We start from the raw sequence: 15781 nt of genomic DNA, 5'->3' as shown, positions 1-15781 counted from the left end.
GGCTCCCTGGGTAGGTGGGTTGTGAGTGAGCCAAGCTAGAAGGGAGACCTTCCATACAGCCTCAACTTGTCCTCATCTGGGATGCCTGGAATGCCTGGGATGCAGGGTAGGGCCCCAGAATCTGGCCTACCAGATTAAGGCCACATTCCCTCTTTCCAGGGCACATGCTCAGCTGGCCCACAGCACATTTCAGGGGGAAGGGAGACAAGATAATGTCACAGAAATGTTTAGGAAAGGCCCCAAGGCTGACCACACCCTCCATAAGACAGGTCTTTCTCTCTGCTCCTGACCCCAGAACCAGGCCCAGACCTAGAAAGAGCCATCTCCCAGACGACTGCTGCCCGGCCCCTCAGCTCACACCTCCATACCCACAGCAGTGTGCTCCATGGCAGGTCCTCGGTCTGGCAGCCCCGCTGATCCTGGGGACGAGGTGGGAGAAGCAGAGCCAACAGCTGGCACTAACCGAAGGTTCCACCCTGGGGAAACCAACCCCTTACCCCTTCTCATCTCCGTCGTCCTCCTCCTACTTGCGCATGAGTCCTGCTGCTTCCCTTTCCTCCCACTCTCCTGAGACCTCTCCCTCTCTCTCTGCTACCCTTCTCGACCTGCCCTCAGACACTGCACAGACCTGCTGCTCTCTATCCACAGCCAGCACTGTCTTCTGGGAGCCGAGGAGCCTCTCCCCATCTCTCATCATCTTGTCTTTGGCTCAGGCAGGGTGGTCAGTCTCCACTGGACCCCAAAGGAGTACCCATAAGCAGAGATGTGCCAAGACCCTGGGCACAGCTGGGGCAGGACGGCGGGGGTGATGGGGGAAGGGGGTGAGGGTGGGTGCTGTTCTCGGTGTCAGGAGTCCTAACCTAAGACAGCCCAGGGCGCATTCCCCAGCAGGGCATCTTCTCCATCAGGGAGTGTTCCAGTAGGGCCATCCCAACCCCAGCCAGAGCTAGACCTAGGCTCCCTGTGCGGTGGGCGTCAGATAGGATGGCACTCCTCACCCCACCATCCTACGCCCTGGCCTAGGATCACCGTCTGAGCAGCAAGGACTTCAGGGCCGGGCGCTGTGGGTATGTGGACACTGAGGCATCTGTGTTCCTCTCGGCAGAACCCCAGCCCCCAGCCTGGCTCTCTGTGGCATTCCCATGAGAGCACGGGGGCGGGGGGCCAGGGGGCCAGGATGGGCAGAGGCGGGCTTCAGAACGTGGCTCTGTGGAGCTTCACGGCGTTGGCCTCGGCCAGGGCTTGCACTGGAGGAGAGAGACACGGGTGAGAAAAGCGCTGCACAGAGGGGCAGACCCTCCAGCCCACCCTCCCCTGAGAGAAGTCTTGCCTTGCAAAAACCTGTGGAAACCCGCCCACCCCTCAACCCTGAGAGAGGGGAACAAACGAGTAGAAGTCAGTTCTTGTTCACTCGCCTGATATTGAGCAGCTGCGTGCTAGGGGGAAAGAAGGGACACAGCCTTTGCCTAGAATCGTCCAGTGCTATTTTAATTTACAGTAAGATCTGGGAGTGGTCTGGGCGAAATAAGATCTGGGACAAGCAGCTTCTGGGGGCTTCTGAGGCAGGACTGCTGTGTATCTCAACAGATGGCAGGCTTCTTGGCCAACAGGAAGTGCAGGGGTGGGAGTCAGGACAGTCCCTCAGCGGACAGGAGAGGCCTCAGCTCTGTTCCCGTCTGCTTCTGGAGAAGCAAAGCCACTGGGACTGCAGCATCCAAGAAGCGGCCCTGCCAGCCGGCTCTAGCCCGGCACTGCGTGGGGACGCTTGCAGGCTCAAGCAGATGGATGGATGGGAAAGAGCGGCAAGGGGCACTGGGGTGAGGGGAGAAGCAGTGCCGGATGGAACAAGAGGGTGCAGGTGGCTCAGTGGGGTGAGGGAAGGGGTCCCGCCCCCTGGGCTGGATGAAATACAGTAGAAAAGTGCTTACGTCAGAGCTCAGACCCGCATGGCATGGCTGCTGTCGGCGCCCCGTGGGGATTCAGACGATAGGGGGTTGGCTGGTGGAGCCGGGGAGGCAGGGGAGGTGGGAGGGCTTGGGGTGGCACATTGCACTGGAAACAGAAATGAACAGGGAAGTGAATAGGGGCGGCCGGGGGTGGGAGGAGGGAGGTTGGGCGCCCAGAGCAAGCGAGGCCCCCCTCCGTGCGGTGCGGGGAGCAAGGCAGGAGGCAAGCAGGAGAGCTGAGTTTGGGAACTTGTTCAAGCTGAGGCAGAGCTGGCCTGGTTCCAGGGGCGCCATGGAGGAGAGCATGGGGCCCCAGGGGAGCCCCGGCCCAATCCAGGCTCTGCTGAGAACCAGTGTGACTGTGGGCGAGGCCCAGCCCCTCTGAGCCCAGGGCTCCCCTTCCATCCCTGCAACCGGGAGATACATGTACCTTTCCACGACTGTGGAACAGAATGAGGGATGGCACCTCATAGGCAGTGATATCGCTAGTGATAATGATTAATAGTGCAGTAAAATCACACTAATCCAAACCATCAGGCCCTCATTCAGTGACTCAATCCAAGTGATCGCCGTGTTTATCAATTCCACGCAAACAGAGGTTTCTGACAGGCTTCAAGCCAGTCGGTTAACTTAGGCTGGAGGGTTCAGAAACGATTCCCCACAGTCGCTTAATATCTCTTTTCATCAATCCAGGAAAGGCAAATTCCAATCCACCCCTAAACAGATCATTAAAGGCCTTAAAGTGCTGACGTTCGAATTAATGAGATTTTACTCTATTATCATTATTATTTCATGTTGAGAACAGCAAAATGAAGGACAAGGAAAGGGGAGTCGTATTGTTAGGAACAAGCTCTGCACCATCTGCGGGCCCTTGTGCACCCTTGGTGCAGCTGTGAGAGAACATCCTCACTCAGGTTCAGAGAAGAACCAGACCTCAGCCAGGGTCACACTGTGTTTCCCCCAAGAGAGGGATCCTGGCATTGAACTTCCCAGTCCCTTGCTCCCACCCTACCCTGGACCTCATCGCCTTCCCTGGCCTCTGCACAAGAGAAAGGGCCAATGCAGCCCCACGCATATCTACACACGCCCACATACATACATAAGACACGCAGTGCTCTCCCCGACAGGAGGTGATCCACAGTCTGTGCATGGGATCCAGCAATACGAAACCTTTCTGCTCAGCACACATAACTCAGATGTGTATGTATGGGCACTTCTGAACCTGTGCCTTGCACATGACCCAACACACTTGTAACTTGCCATACAAATACATACACAAGTGCTTTCAAAACACACATTCGTGTGCATGTCCGTATCACAAATAATGGTTAGTTGTCTGGCAACTTCAACTTTTAAAAGAGTCAAAAAATCAAAACCTAAGCAAGGAAGATCTCAAGGAAGCCAAATACATGTTACAATGTACATGCAGTGAAGCTCTTACAATTTATTCATTGAAGAGCTCCTTGGAGTCCAGTTACTCTTATTTATACACAATTCTGATATATGTTGACTTGCTGAGTTTCTAGCCCATGAGAGATTAGAAACAGGAAAATCAGGAGAGAGAGAGAGGAATTGAGAGGCCCACTGACATCTATATAAGGCATAACTGAAGAGAGAAAATCTTCTGTAAAAACTAGACATAATAACTTTAAAATATTTCTCCAAAGAAGACATACAGATGGCCAAGAGGCACATGAAAAGATGCTCAACATCACTAATTATTAGACAAATGCAAATCAGAACTACAATGAGGGGGCTTCCCTGGTGGCGCAGTGGTTAAGAACCCACCTGCCAATCCAGGGGACATGGGTTCAAGCCCTGGTCCAGGAAGATCTCACATGCCACAGAGCAACTAAGCCCGTGCGCCACAACTACTGAAGCCCATGCGCCTAGAGCCCATGCTCTGCAACAAGAGAAGCCACAGCAACGAGAAGCCCACGCACTGCAACAAAGAGCGGCCGCTGCTCACGGTAAGTGGAGAAAGCCCGTGCGCAGCAACGAAGACCCAACGCAGCTAAAAATAAATAAATAAAATAAATAAATTTATTAAAAATAAAACAAACTACAATGAGGTATCACCTCACACTGGTCAGAATGGCCATTATCAAAAAATCTAGAAAAAATAAATGCTGGAAAGGGTGTGGTGAAAAGGGAACCCTCCTGCACTGTTGGTGGGAATGTAAATTGATACAGCCACTATGGAGAACAGTATGGAGGTTCCTTAAAAAACTAAAAATAGAATTACCATATGATCCAGCAATCCCACTACTGGGCATATACCCTGAGAAAACCATAATTCAAAAAGAGACATGTACCACAATGTTCATTGCAGCACTGTTTACAATAGCCAGGACATGAAAGCAACCTAGGTGTCCATCAACAGACGAATGGATAAAGAAGATGTGGCACATATATACAATGGAATATTACTCAGCCATAAAAAGAAATGAAATTGAGTTATTTGTAGTGACGTGGATGGACCTAGAGTCTGTCATACAGAGTGAAGACAGAAAGAGAAAACCAAATACTGTATGCTAACGCATATAAATGAAATCTAAAAAAAACAAAAACAAAAACTGGTACTGATGAACCTAGTGGCAGGGCAGGAGTAAAGACACAGACATAGAGAACGGACTTGAGGACACGGGGTGGGAGGGGGAAGCTGGGGCGAAGTGAGAGTAGCATCGACATATATACACTACTGAATGTAAAATAGTTAGCTAGTGGGAAGCAGCAGCATAGCACAGGGAGATCAGCTTGGTGCTTTGTGACGACCTAGAGGGGTGGGATAGGGAGGGTGGGAGGGAGATGCAAGAGGGAGGAGATATGGGGATATATGTATGCATATGGCTGATTCACTTTGTTGCGCAACACAAATTAACACAGTATTGTGAAGCAATTATACTCTAATAAAGATCTATTACCAAAAAAAAGTGTAACAGTTTGGTAGCATTTAGCAGGGCTACAAACAGATCTGTATGGATTACAGCCCCCAAGGGCATCCCTTCCACAGAGGTCAGCAAAATAAGGACGTTTATAATGATACTAAATGAGCGAGAGCAAGAAAGATTGATTGCTAAATATAACCTCTTTAAGAAGTCAGAAAAATACTAAACACATTAGGAATATATCCATCAAAATAAATTCACATATGCAATGGATAGGCATCGGACAGATGTGCTATTACAGTTGTGTGTTCACAAGTGCTACCACATCTGCAGGCATAATCGGTCACAGGTACTCACATTCATGAGGCTGTGCTCTCTCCATCCTGCACACACAGGTGTGTGTCCACAAATGTGCAGTACATACACTGTGCGCGACATATACACAAATACTCTATCATTCCTCATACTGCAAAGAAAGCCTATCACACGTAAACATGTGCATTCATAAGCACTACCTCCACCCACGTATTGTACACTCACGTCAACACCTTCCCAAACATCATCTGTACTCATAATGGGTCTCCACTCAACACCCATAGACATTTTGCACACACAGAGACACTCCTATATTTGTACTCAAACTTTCCCTCCACCCACACATAACACACGTGTATATGCACCCATACATATGTATCTACAACCATTACCCAATACAGACACTGCAATGACATCACGCCACACATACAAACTTAAAATTGCCGCATCTTCCCAGATACTGCACACCAGGTATACCAACAACTGCTACAAGCTCGCCACCGACCACAGCATCCAGGCCACACACCCCCACTCAGGCACAAACTACATCCCTTGCCCGCTGCACTGTCGTCATGCCCCCTGTGCCCAGCACTCCTCCACTACAGTGCCTGCTGTGCCTGGCAGAGCTGCAGCTCTGGGAATCTGAGCCATAGGCCAGGGTGGTGGGGACAGTGGGCTAAGTCTGAGGTCTGGCCCTGCCACAGCCATTTTTTAAGTAGTTGGGGTCTTGGCAAAAGCAAGGTGACCATTTGTTTTCAGCACACTGACCCTGAAATATAAGCCCATGTGTATCAAGGGGGACTCTGAAGAGCCAGGGTGGGTTTTGTTTTCATGGCACCGTTGGCGGGGGAGCTATAGAAGAGAGAGCCAGGGGCTGGGACGGGGAAAGGGCAGAGGGAAGTTTTAACAGTGCTGTATGCGCTAACCCTTGAAATAGGAAGTTGCCTTTTGCCCAGAGCGTGTGGAATTTGATCTTTGGAAGCTTCGAGTTCATTTTGCAGGTAAACTACGGGGCGGTTGACAGAAGCCTCCTTGTAGCCAAACTGGTTCTGCTGCCTTCGGTTCTGGCTGCAAGATGGGGCTCTCTGAAGCCCATCCCTTCTCTTGCCCTCAACTCCTGCCCACCTGAAAGCCTGTTTCTGAAGTATCTCCAAGGGCTTTCCCTGGCCACCCATTCTAATGTCCATTTATATGCCAACCGCTAGTAGGATCTTCCTTAAAGCTTACTTAAATCTCCTTTGCTGTAGCCTAAAACCCTCTGGTTTCTGAAAATATCCATATTTAAAATAGCTAGAAAACCCACAAAACATTCCTATTTCTACTTTAGCTATTGCTATTTCAACTAATACCACCACCAGCACCAGCACTACTGCTACCACAGCCGGCTAGCATTTATTGAGCAGTTACTGGGTGACAGACATGGTGCTAGGTGCTTAGCGCACCTTGTTTCCATCCTCACGCCACCAGACAGGTATTTTGATTTGAATTTTACAGATGAGGAAATGGAGCCTCAAAGAGCAAAAACTGAAACACTCCGAGTCACCAACATGAAACGCCATTCCCTCCTCTGTGCGTCCAGCCACGATTCTAATCTGACAGTTGCCCAGGCTACCATAACTCTGGCTGGCACCACCTGTCTCTGCCCCCTCAACCAAAGTCATCACAAGCCTGGCATCCGTCCAGGGCATCCGTCTGGACCGGCCTTCAGAATTCCCCCCTCCCTCTCCTAAGCACCTTTCGTGTTCAGGAGGGGGGAATATTGTCTCCCATGCTTAATGACTTAACCACTGTCCTTCCTCCACCTCAAAGCCTCCCATTCATAGGGTCTCTTCTATTCTTCCCAATTACATTCTCCTCTATTCCGGGGTGCTTCTCCTCAAGCTGAGGGGAAGTGAATCCTATTGGCTGCAACCCCATAGTGTCCACTAAGACCCACTAGCCTTTGTATCAGTGTGAAGTCAGTTCCTTGTACTCATCTTTTCTTAGCAGAAAAGTGGGTTTGGGTCAGTAGCCAAGGTGGTGACTGTATTGGCTGCTTGTACCATCTTCCCGTTTCATTCCTGCTATTTGCATGCAGCACGAATGGGAAGTCAGAGAATACCCTGGAATACCTGGCCCTCACTCCACCACTGGTACATACTTGCATCTTTTCCAATCAAGCTCAGTTATCGCCTCTTCTCTGGGCCTCTCCTGGACCTGCCCAGGTAGAATGGCTCCCTGTGCTCCCCGCATGGCCTCTGGCCATTCCTCTATCCGGCAGCTAGGCGGGTCATCCTGGCTCTGAGCTCCCAGATGTCAGCAACTCTGGCCCCTTTGCACCCCCTGAGACTAGCACAGCCCCTGGCGCTCAATAAGGGCTCATTCTGACCTCAAGGAACATCTCCCTGTTCTGTCCCTGGCCCCCTGCTGCACTGCACTACCTCCCCTACGCCTGGTCAGCCGGTCTCCCTGGCGGAGCGAGGCCCAGCCCCTCTCACCAGACAGCATGCGGCCCCTGCGGGAGGCCTCGGTCGCCAGGGCACAGGAGATTTCAATCCGCTTCTCCTGCTCCTGCAGCTGGCTCTCTGAGTCCTGGGGCACGTCCACAAGGTCCCCCTCGCCGATGGGCACCACGTTCTGCATACTAAAGAGGCACAGACACACAGAGATGGAGGCGGGGACGGGATGGTCCGACTGGCTCGGGGGGCCTGCAGACTGACGTTGGCAGGGATCCAGGGGCCTGTGAACATGCAGGCTCCGGTTCCCAGCAAGCCTGTCCGCTGGGGTGAGTGGGACCCTAGCAAAACGCGTGCTGGGACCCCTACCTGCACCATTTAGAAATGAATTAGAAGGGTCAAGTGACTATTTAGGGCAGGCTTGACAGGGAAAAGAAGTCACCGGAGGGCAACCCAACAGTTTGTCTTGACGACAGCACGTGCGCGAGCCCAGCAGGTCTTTTTGGCACCGATGGCAGCGTCACCAACCCTGCCACATGCCTGGGCCCGGTCCGCTGCCTGGAACCACTGCTTCCATTAGCTCTCTGCTGGGGAGGCTCGGGAACCCCAACCGCATGAGTCCAGGCACTGGATTCAGTGGCACTAGTGTCCCAGGTGCCGTAGGAGCCAGGGTGGGTAGAGGAAGTGGAGGTTCACCCCAAGGCCTGTTACCTGGACTTGGCAATGAGCGTCTTGATTCTCTCCACCTTCTTCTGCTTCTCCTTCAACTCCTCTGGGCTCAGGGGAGTGTCAGGCTCCAGGTCAATGTACCGCTCAGGGATGAGGACTTTGTCTGGGGTGGAGAGCTGTGGAGCGACCGAGGTCACCGCCTCTATCCCTTCCTGGGCTTCCCCCCGCCCGGCCCCTCCTGGACTCTGCTCACCTCCTTACTGATATCCACATCATAGTGCTGGGGCTCCAGCTCCATTTTGCGGAGCCGGGCAATCTCCTCCCGTGGTGTCTCGTAGGCCTGCCCACCAGGCTCCTCTGCCCGCAGAGCTGCCTCCAGGTTGGAGATGTCCACCTCATGGATGCTGCGGTGACGGCGCACCTAGGCGGCAGCACCGTCGTGACCACGCAGGGCCTCTGTCCCACTGCCAGCGGCACCTCCACTGCTACCCACGTCTCCAGGCAGCCCTAACCATGTCCGTGTCCTCACTGTCCCTGCCTAGCATGCCTGACCTGGCCACCCCCCACTGCTGAGATACCCTTCTTCCATGCTGCTTGTCCAAAGCCTGCTCACCTACAAGGGCCCCAAGGTGAAATCTCATCACTGTCTTCTGTCCCCATCCTGCCGTACCTGTGTTCACATCCTGTGCCATATATAACATTTTGGGCAACTGAATCAGTGTGTCTTATATTGATCTCTAATTTTTTCATATGCTAGAAGTTCTAGTCCACCAATTAGAATGTAAACTATTTGAGGGCAGGACTCATGGGCCATAATTTTTCTTGTATTTCTGAAATTTAATGGGAAGAAAAATTAGGCCAATAGTTTGGGCTACTCCCAGCTCTGCACTTAATAGCTGTGTGGCCCAGAGATCCCTTAACTTCTCATGACTTTGTTTCCCTATCTCTAAAATGGGGGTAATACTTCCTAATCCAGCATCCTTGAAATGACTAAATGAAATAACATGAAAGGGATTGTGACTTATATTGTGCCATGTGATGGTGAGCTATGATGATTACCTTCAGTAACCCCCAGCCCAATGTTAAGCACATAGGAAATGCTCTAGAAACAAGTGACGGCTACTTCTAGGTTGCAGATTTTGTACTAACCTCTCTTAACTGAATTTTGTATAATTCATTTCAGCCAAAATAATCAAGGCATTCCTTTCTGTGAGTTATTTTTCTTTAAACACAAAAAAGGAAACACTTGTTGTAGTATCTCCTCTGCCCAGTGGGGGACAAGCATCCCCCAGGTCTCCCAGGTGCCCAGCTTGGGTCCTTCCTGGTCTCTCCCTGACTAAAACCTCCTCCCTCCCTGCAACCCCTCCAGTCCAGGCTGGTGGGGACCTGGGCGTGGGCAGTGTTGGCAGATGCCAGGCCATGCCTGTGGGGGCTGGGAGGACGTTACCACTTTGTAGGCAGGCCGGGCACTGGGGTCGGGGGCCGGGCTGGCCGGGAGCTGCAGGCTCCTCCGCTTATCCTTCATAGAGCCGCTCTGGTGTCGCCGCATGCGGTCAATCTGCTCCTCCACGCTCATCTTGACCTTGCCCTCGCCAGGGAACACGGCACTCTTGGGGCGCTCCTGCTGTAGTGGGAGAACGGGGCTCTGACTGGTGCCTCACCCCCCCACCCAGATTTTTCATCTGCCTTAATCCCTTAAAATTCCCCTTCTCTGGGAAGCCTGCCTGTAATGGGTTGAAGAGTGGACCCCAAAAGATATAGCCAAGTCCTAACCACAGTACCTGTGAATGGAAATATTTGGAAATAGGGTCTTTGCAGATATAATCAAGTTAAGGAGCTCAAGATGAGATCATCTTCAATTAGGGTGAGCCCTAAATCGAACAATGGGTGTCCTTATAAGAAACAGAAAAAAAGAAGACACGTAGAGTAGAAGGTGATGTGAAGGTGGAGATGGCAGTTGGGCGGGGTGGGGAGGGGGTTGCGTCTACAAGCCAAAGATTGCCAGCAACAGCCAGAGCCAGGAGAGAGGCATGGAATGGAGGCTCCCTCAAGCCTCCAGAAGGAACCAACCCTGCGGACACCTTGATTCTGGACTGCTGGCCTCTGCAACGGTGAGGGAATAAGCTTCTATTGTCTTAAGTCACCAAGTTTGTGGTGTTTTGTTAACTTCCTAGAAACCCCAGGAAACTAACACGGTGCCTCTGGTCAGCACATTCGACTCTGACCACTGACTTTTGCGTTTGTATTTCATCACTGGCACATTACAATAATTTTGTTAAATATTCTTATATCTTTATTATGTATAGCTTCCTTGTCCCGTGACGTCTCCCTGAAGGAGAACTCCTCCGCTTGCCTTCTTCCTTCTTGTTCTACCTTCCTCCTCTAGCCCTAGGTTTCTTGAACAGTGATAGATAGGTGGACACACGGAGGTCCCTGGGCTCCCAGCCCAGCTCAGGCCTGCACAAGCTCTCGGGGGCTGCGGGCGTGCACTCACCCGGGAGGAGAGTCCATTGGTGAGCCCGCTGGCACTCCTCCTCACCACCCTTGATGGGGTCACTTCTTCGTCAGTGGGTGACTTTGTCCGAGGGGGCACAATGCCAACTGCAGGGAGACACAGTAGCCAAGTGGGTCCCGTAAAAAGGGACACAGGGCAGCCTGCTTCTCAGAGAGGCTCAGTCCCGCCCTCCATGGAGGTGAGAGGCCCAGGTGGGGAAGCACCTCCTTGGAGGTGAGCGAGCACCTCTCTGGGCTCTTCTCTGACCCTTAGCCTCACTTCCAGGGGAGGATGGAACAGGAAGTACCTTTGTTGAGAGCTGCCTGCTTCTCTGCTTCCACCTCTTGCCTGGTGGGCACAAGGCTGACATCTCTAGTGGTGTCCAGGGGTGATGTCTGGTGGGGGTCTTTCTTGCTTTGCTCATAGCTTGCCTTGGGCTAGGGAGAAGGGATGAGAAGATGGATGGATGGTGCTAGAGTGACCACCGAGAATTTGGTCCCTGGTGGTGTTTCTTTGCTTTGCAGTGGTGGGAGTGCAAACCTTTGAAAAAACATGGGGCAGGGAAACTGTGTGTGCCAGCTGGGAAGTGGGCAAGGATGCACTGGAGCCTCCCACCCATGCCACCTTAAGACTGGCCAATGTGTGGTCCTCTTGGGGAATGAGGGCTCAGGGCCTCCAAGAGGGCCTCCGTTGAGGCCCATCAGAGAGATCCCTCAGCCCAACCAGTCCTCTTGGCAAACACGAAAAGCACAGACTTGCTGTGAGCCAGAGGAGGAATGGTTGGAGGAAGGGGCTACAAGGCCAAGGATATCTGTGGATTCTGTTGTGATCCCACCCAAGACTTGAGCAAAAGAACAAGATGAGCTTTGTGGGAAGGAAAAGGGCATTTGGGCTGTGGTCTCACAGAATCATGTGACTAGTAAGGGACCTCAGACATCATCTGAGCCATCCCCTCCCACGGGGATGAAGAATCTAAGTCTCAGTGAGGGGAGAACAGAGAGACTAGACCAGAGGTCAGAAACTCCAGCTCTGGCCCAACTACAGAGCATGGGTAAGTCCTATCACCTTTCTTTGTCCGTAAAACCCACCTCACTAGGCAGACCCTCAAGGGTTGTGCATATTACCAGTAAGTAGCCGAGCCTATTTTAGGAGTCTTTCTACTCACCATGCAACCTCTTCCAAGCCTAACTGCATATTTCTCCTGGATCTTGGCTAGGGATCCAGGTGAGAGAAGGAGCCAGAACAGGGGAGAAAAGGGTCTGTATCCTTACACTTCAGGGGCTGATGAGACTCAGAGGACATAGACAAGGCAGAGACACAGGCAAGGGGAGAGGGAGAGCATGGGAGGATTGGGGTCTGAGGTGGACAATGGCAGGAAGGGACTGGAATGGCACCAGTGGGGGGTGGGGGGGTGTCACTGGATTTCCATCATCTGGTCATGCTGGTAGGGAGGGGGGCATAACCCACTACCTACAGCCATGGGCTGCCACAGGGTAGGGCAGCAACTCATGTTTTCATTGTCCACAGGAAGCAAAAAGGGGAAAGAGGACCAGTATGAGGGTCTCAACCATCCCTTTGCTTATCCCAGAGTCTGACAGAGGGCCAGTAGAAGCTGAGCTGTGGGAAAATTAATACTGGAATGGGGACAATGACTTGGTCTCCTGCCGGGCCCCGTTCCCTCCGTCCCTGCCCTCCAGGACCCAAGGGTGTTGGGTACCTGACCCCTGGCTGTCTCGCCACTGCGGTGCCAGGAAGGGGAGTTGGGGTATGGCCAGAGGCGGCTCTCACTAGGGAGTGGAGGCACGGTGGGAGGAGACTCCAGGGGGACGTAGGCTTTGGGGAGGGGAGGCCGCGGGGGGCCAGATTCCTGAGGCAGAGAGAAGCCAGAGCATTAGGAGGAACAAGAGCAGCCACTGTGAGAGCAGAAGAAAAGAGCATTAGCAGAGGCAGACGACAACATTGCTGGAGCCTGGGGCGGGGCCCTGGACCACCAAACGCCCACCCGTCGCCTGGATGGAGTTCCACCTCCAGAGCTAACCCTGCCTGGCCTACAAGGCCCTCCTCTACTGAGCCCCCACCTGTGCACTGGTCCCCCATTTTCTCTGAAGCTCTCTCCTCATTGTCTCCCCATCGCATTGGGCACACCCCTCCCCTGTACCTTTGCTTCTGCCAGCTCTCCAGCCTGTAATGCCTTTCCCTTGTTCCTCTACCTGTCCCAATGCTTCATGGCCCAATTTAAGTTCCACCCTCTCTTTGGAATATCAGAACATTTACACTCTGAACCACGTGGCTTAGTATTGAGACATATGCCACCACGTTCCAGAGGAGGGTTGTTCACTGTGAATGGGTCTTGGTCCCCATTGGACACTGGGTGGGGTGAAGGCCCTCAGGCATCTTTCTGAGAGGGTCTCATACCATCCCTTGCCCAGAGTAGAGCCTCAGAAAACACTTGCTGATTGACTGACTAGGCAAATGCCCCCCCACACCAACCCTCAGCCCTCTCACCCGCAGAACAATCTTAGATTTAAATTCCTATTAAGTGTTTGGTGTCTCTGCTAACCATCCTGGTGCTCAGGAAGACTTCCCTGAAAGGCAACTAAAGATGACAGTTGGAGATGAGAACAAGTAAAGGAGAAGTCTGGAGGGAGGGTCACCAAACTGGGTGTGAGAATGACTACCTGAGACAGAGATGAAGCACTACGACTGGAGGCCTCTGGGGAAGAGATGGGCACAGAATTTGTATCATTTCAGGCAAATGAGGACCTAGTCCTCCCTCCCCCACCCACCTTCTTCTCCATGATCTCAGCTTACCTCATTGGACCCGGGCTTAGTGGGGGACCCCTGAGAGCCAGACACCAATGAAAAAGGGCTCAGGGGGCTGGTGAGGCTGGTGGAGCTGAGAGGGCTGGCGGGGCTGTTGGAGCTGTAGGTGCCTGAGGGGCCAAGTCCTCCTTTGGGGAAACAGAAGAGGAGAGAGATGAGGGAAGGGGTAGGGGTGTGGCCTGGAGTGTGGCTGGGCTCTGTAGGTGGAGAAGGCAGGGGAGGATTTAGGGTCTCAGGGCCACCTGGGCCTGCTGAAGGGACTTATAATGGGCTGGCTCACAGGTTGGCTGTTGAGAGGCGAGCTGGGCAGGAAATGATAATGGATGGAAATGACACCACTACCTCAAAGGTGTCACAGGAAGCCAGCCCAAGGTCCCTGGGCTGAAGGAAGACACTAAGGTAATGGTCTCAGATCACCAGTGGGCCCATGGGCTTAGGGGCGGGGAAGGCGCAGGTGCTCTTTGACCTGTTCTGGGGAGGAATCTAGAGTATCAGGGCAACAGCATCTCTGATTGGTATATCTGGTCTATTCTGGGCAGGGGGAAATTTCTGGAGCCCTGAGAAGGCCCTGACTGGCTCTGAGCACAGTGTGAGGGCCTGAAGAGGTATGAGTTGGCAGGTGTGGGATGGAGACCAGAGACACTGGAGGTTTTTCTGGTGAGGCCAGGAGCCAGGAGGCTGGTGGACAGAGCGCCTACCTCTGTGCTTGGCTGTGTCTGTGCCCCGGGATGGGTTATTCTTCCTCAGCCCCTCCATCACATCCTGGATCCTCCAGATCTCCTTCTGGATTTGTCTGTTGAGCACCTCATTCTGAAACAGCCAGAGAGCAGGTCAAAGGAAGTGGCTACCAAGGAGTGTCCCGGGGGGAGCTTTCACGTGCTCATGTACACACACACATCCCTCTAGCACACTCATCTTTCTCATGGGCAGCCTTTGCCTCTTCGGCTTCTGGAATTGCGGGAGGAGAGGGCTGTGTCATCACAGCAAAGAGCACTTTTAGGCGAACATGTGGCCTCAGAACGAAGAGAGTGAGAACCTGTCCCTCTGATTCCGCCCCCCACCCAGGGGAGCTCAGGGTGGTCTTGGAGTGAACGCCCCTCTAGGTGGACACTTGATGGTGGCCTGTTTTCCAGGGGCAAGAGCTTCTGGTTTACTGTCTTGTTTCACAATCTGTGGGACTGTTTGATATGCATGAATTCTACTCAATTACAGTGTCCACTCTTTGAAAAATAATAGCTACCTTTTATTTAACATTCCCCGCCCCCCTGCCCGCCTATACCAGGCACTGTGCTGAGTGCTTTGCACACATGAACTCACTGTGGCTGCACAACACCTCTACGAGGCAAGGACAGCAGTTGTCTCCACTTCAGAGGCGAAGAGGCTCACGCCCAAGACCATCTGTTAGTAAGCAGTGTGGCCACCATCTGAATCTGGTCTCAAGAGCTGGTGCTCTTGACCATGATGCTATCCTACCTCCCAAAATGTTTGCGTTGAAAGTGAGGCTTGCCCACAGAACATGGTGGCATTTGGGGCCTCTGGTCCAGAGGCTAACCTAACCTGACAAGCTGCAAGGTTGGGTGGTAAGTTTTGTTACCAGGAGGGAAACAGGAGGAAAATGGGGGAAACCAGGGTGTTAACAGCATCAGAGAGACAGGGCTTGCAAAGCGAGCTAGAGAAGGCGCAGAGCCTGGGAAGAGAAAAGACAGAGGAAGGAAAAGAAGAAGAATGGGGGCTTCCCTGATGGCGCAGTGGTTGAGAGTCTGCCTGCCGATGCAGGGGACACGGGTTCGTGCCCCGGTTCAGGAAGATCCCACATGCCGCGGGGCGGCTGGGCCTGCGCGTCCGGAGCCTGTGCTCCGCAACGGGAGAGGCCACAACAGTGAGAGGCCCGCGTACCGCAAAAAAAAAAAAAAAAAAAAAAAAGAATGCCCCAGGAATGTCCATCCTCCTGCCTCCAAGCAGAGTGTTTTTGACCCATCCCAGAAAGAAAGGCCTCTTTCTCGCCTAAAAATTCCCCAGTGGATGGCTCCCATACTGCATACTCTTCTGATGTCGTGAGAGAGATTTGTATTTATCATGATCTTGTTTACATTCATATATCTGTTAAAGTCTGCCATGCTTCAACTTTTCTTCTTCCCCCATGATCTGATGGAACCAAAGAACGATCCCACATTATGTTCACCCTGAAACTCAGAGTCTGTTTTAAGAGGC

General features: G+C 52.6%; 1 protein-coding gene across 1 annotated transcript in view; it reads right to left on the bottom strand.

Moving 5' to 3' along the window:
• Window positions 1–1936: 1936 nt before the first annotated feature.
• The window catches only part of PLEKHA6 (pleckstrin homology domain containing A6), a gene marked incomplete at both ends in the record, with an annotated part of 37920 nt that continues 24075 nt past the window's right edge, over window positions 1937–15781 (bottom strand). The window contains 10 exons of the mRNA XM_079723279.1: window positions 1937–2052; window positions 7627–7772; window positions 8296–8429; window positions 8507–8674; window positions 9701–9877; window positions 10748–10854; window positions 11055–11184; window positions 12465–12614; window positions 13559–13698; window positions 14269–14380. Of these exons, the coding sequence (XP_079579405.1) occupies window positions 1937–2052; window positions 7627–7772; window positions 8296–8429; window positions 8507–8674; window positions 9701–9877; window positions 10748–10854; window positions 11055–11184; window positions 12465–12614; window positions 13559–13698; window positions 14269–14380 (1380 nt within the window). The remainder of the gene's footprint in view (window positions 2053–7626; window positions 7773–8295; window positions 8430–8506; window positions 8675–9700; window positions 9878–10747; window positions 10855–11054; window positions 11185–12464; window positions 12615–13558; window positions 13699–14268; window positions 14381–15781) is intronic.

This window comes from Hyperoodon ampullatus (genome assembly GCF_949752795.1).
Source record: "Hyperoodon ampullatus genome assembly, chromosome: 2".
Lineage (NCBI taxonomy): Eukaryota > Metazoa > Chordata > Mammalia > Artiodactyla > Ziphiidae > Hyperoodon > Hyperoodon ampullatus.
The sequence above is the reverse complement of the archived record's forward strand: the minus strand, read 5'-3'. Positions and strand labels throughout refer to the sequence as shown.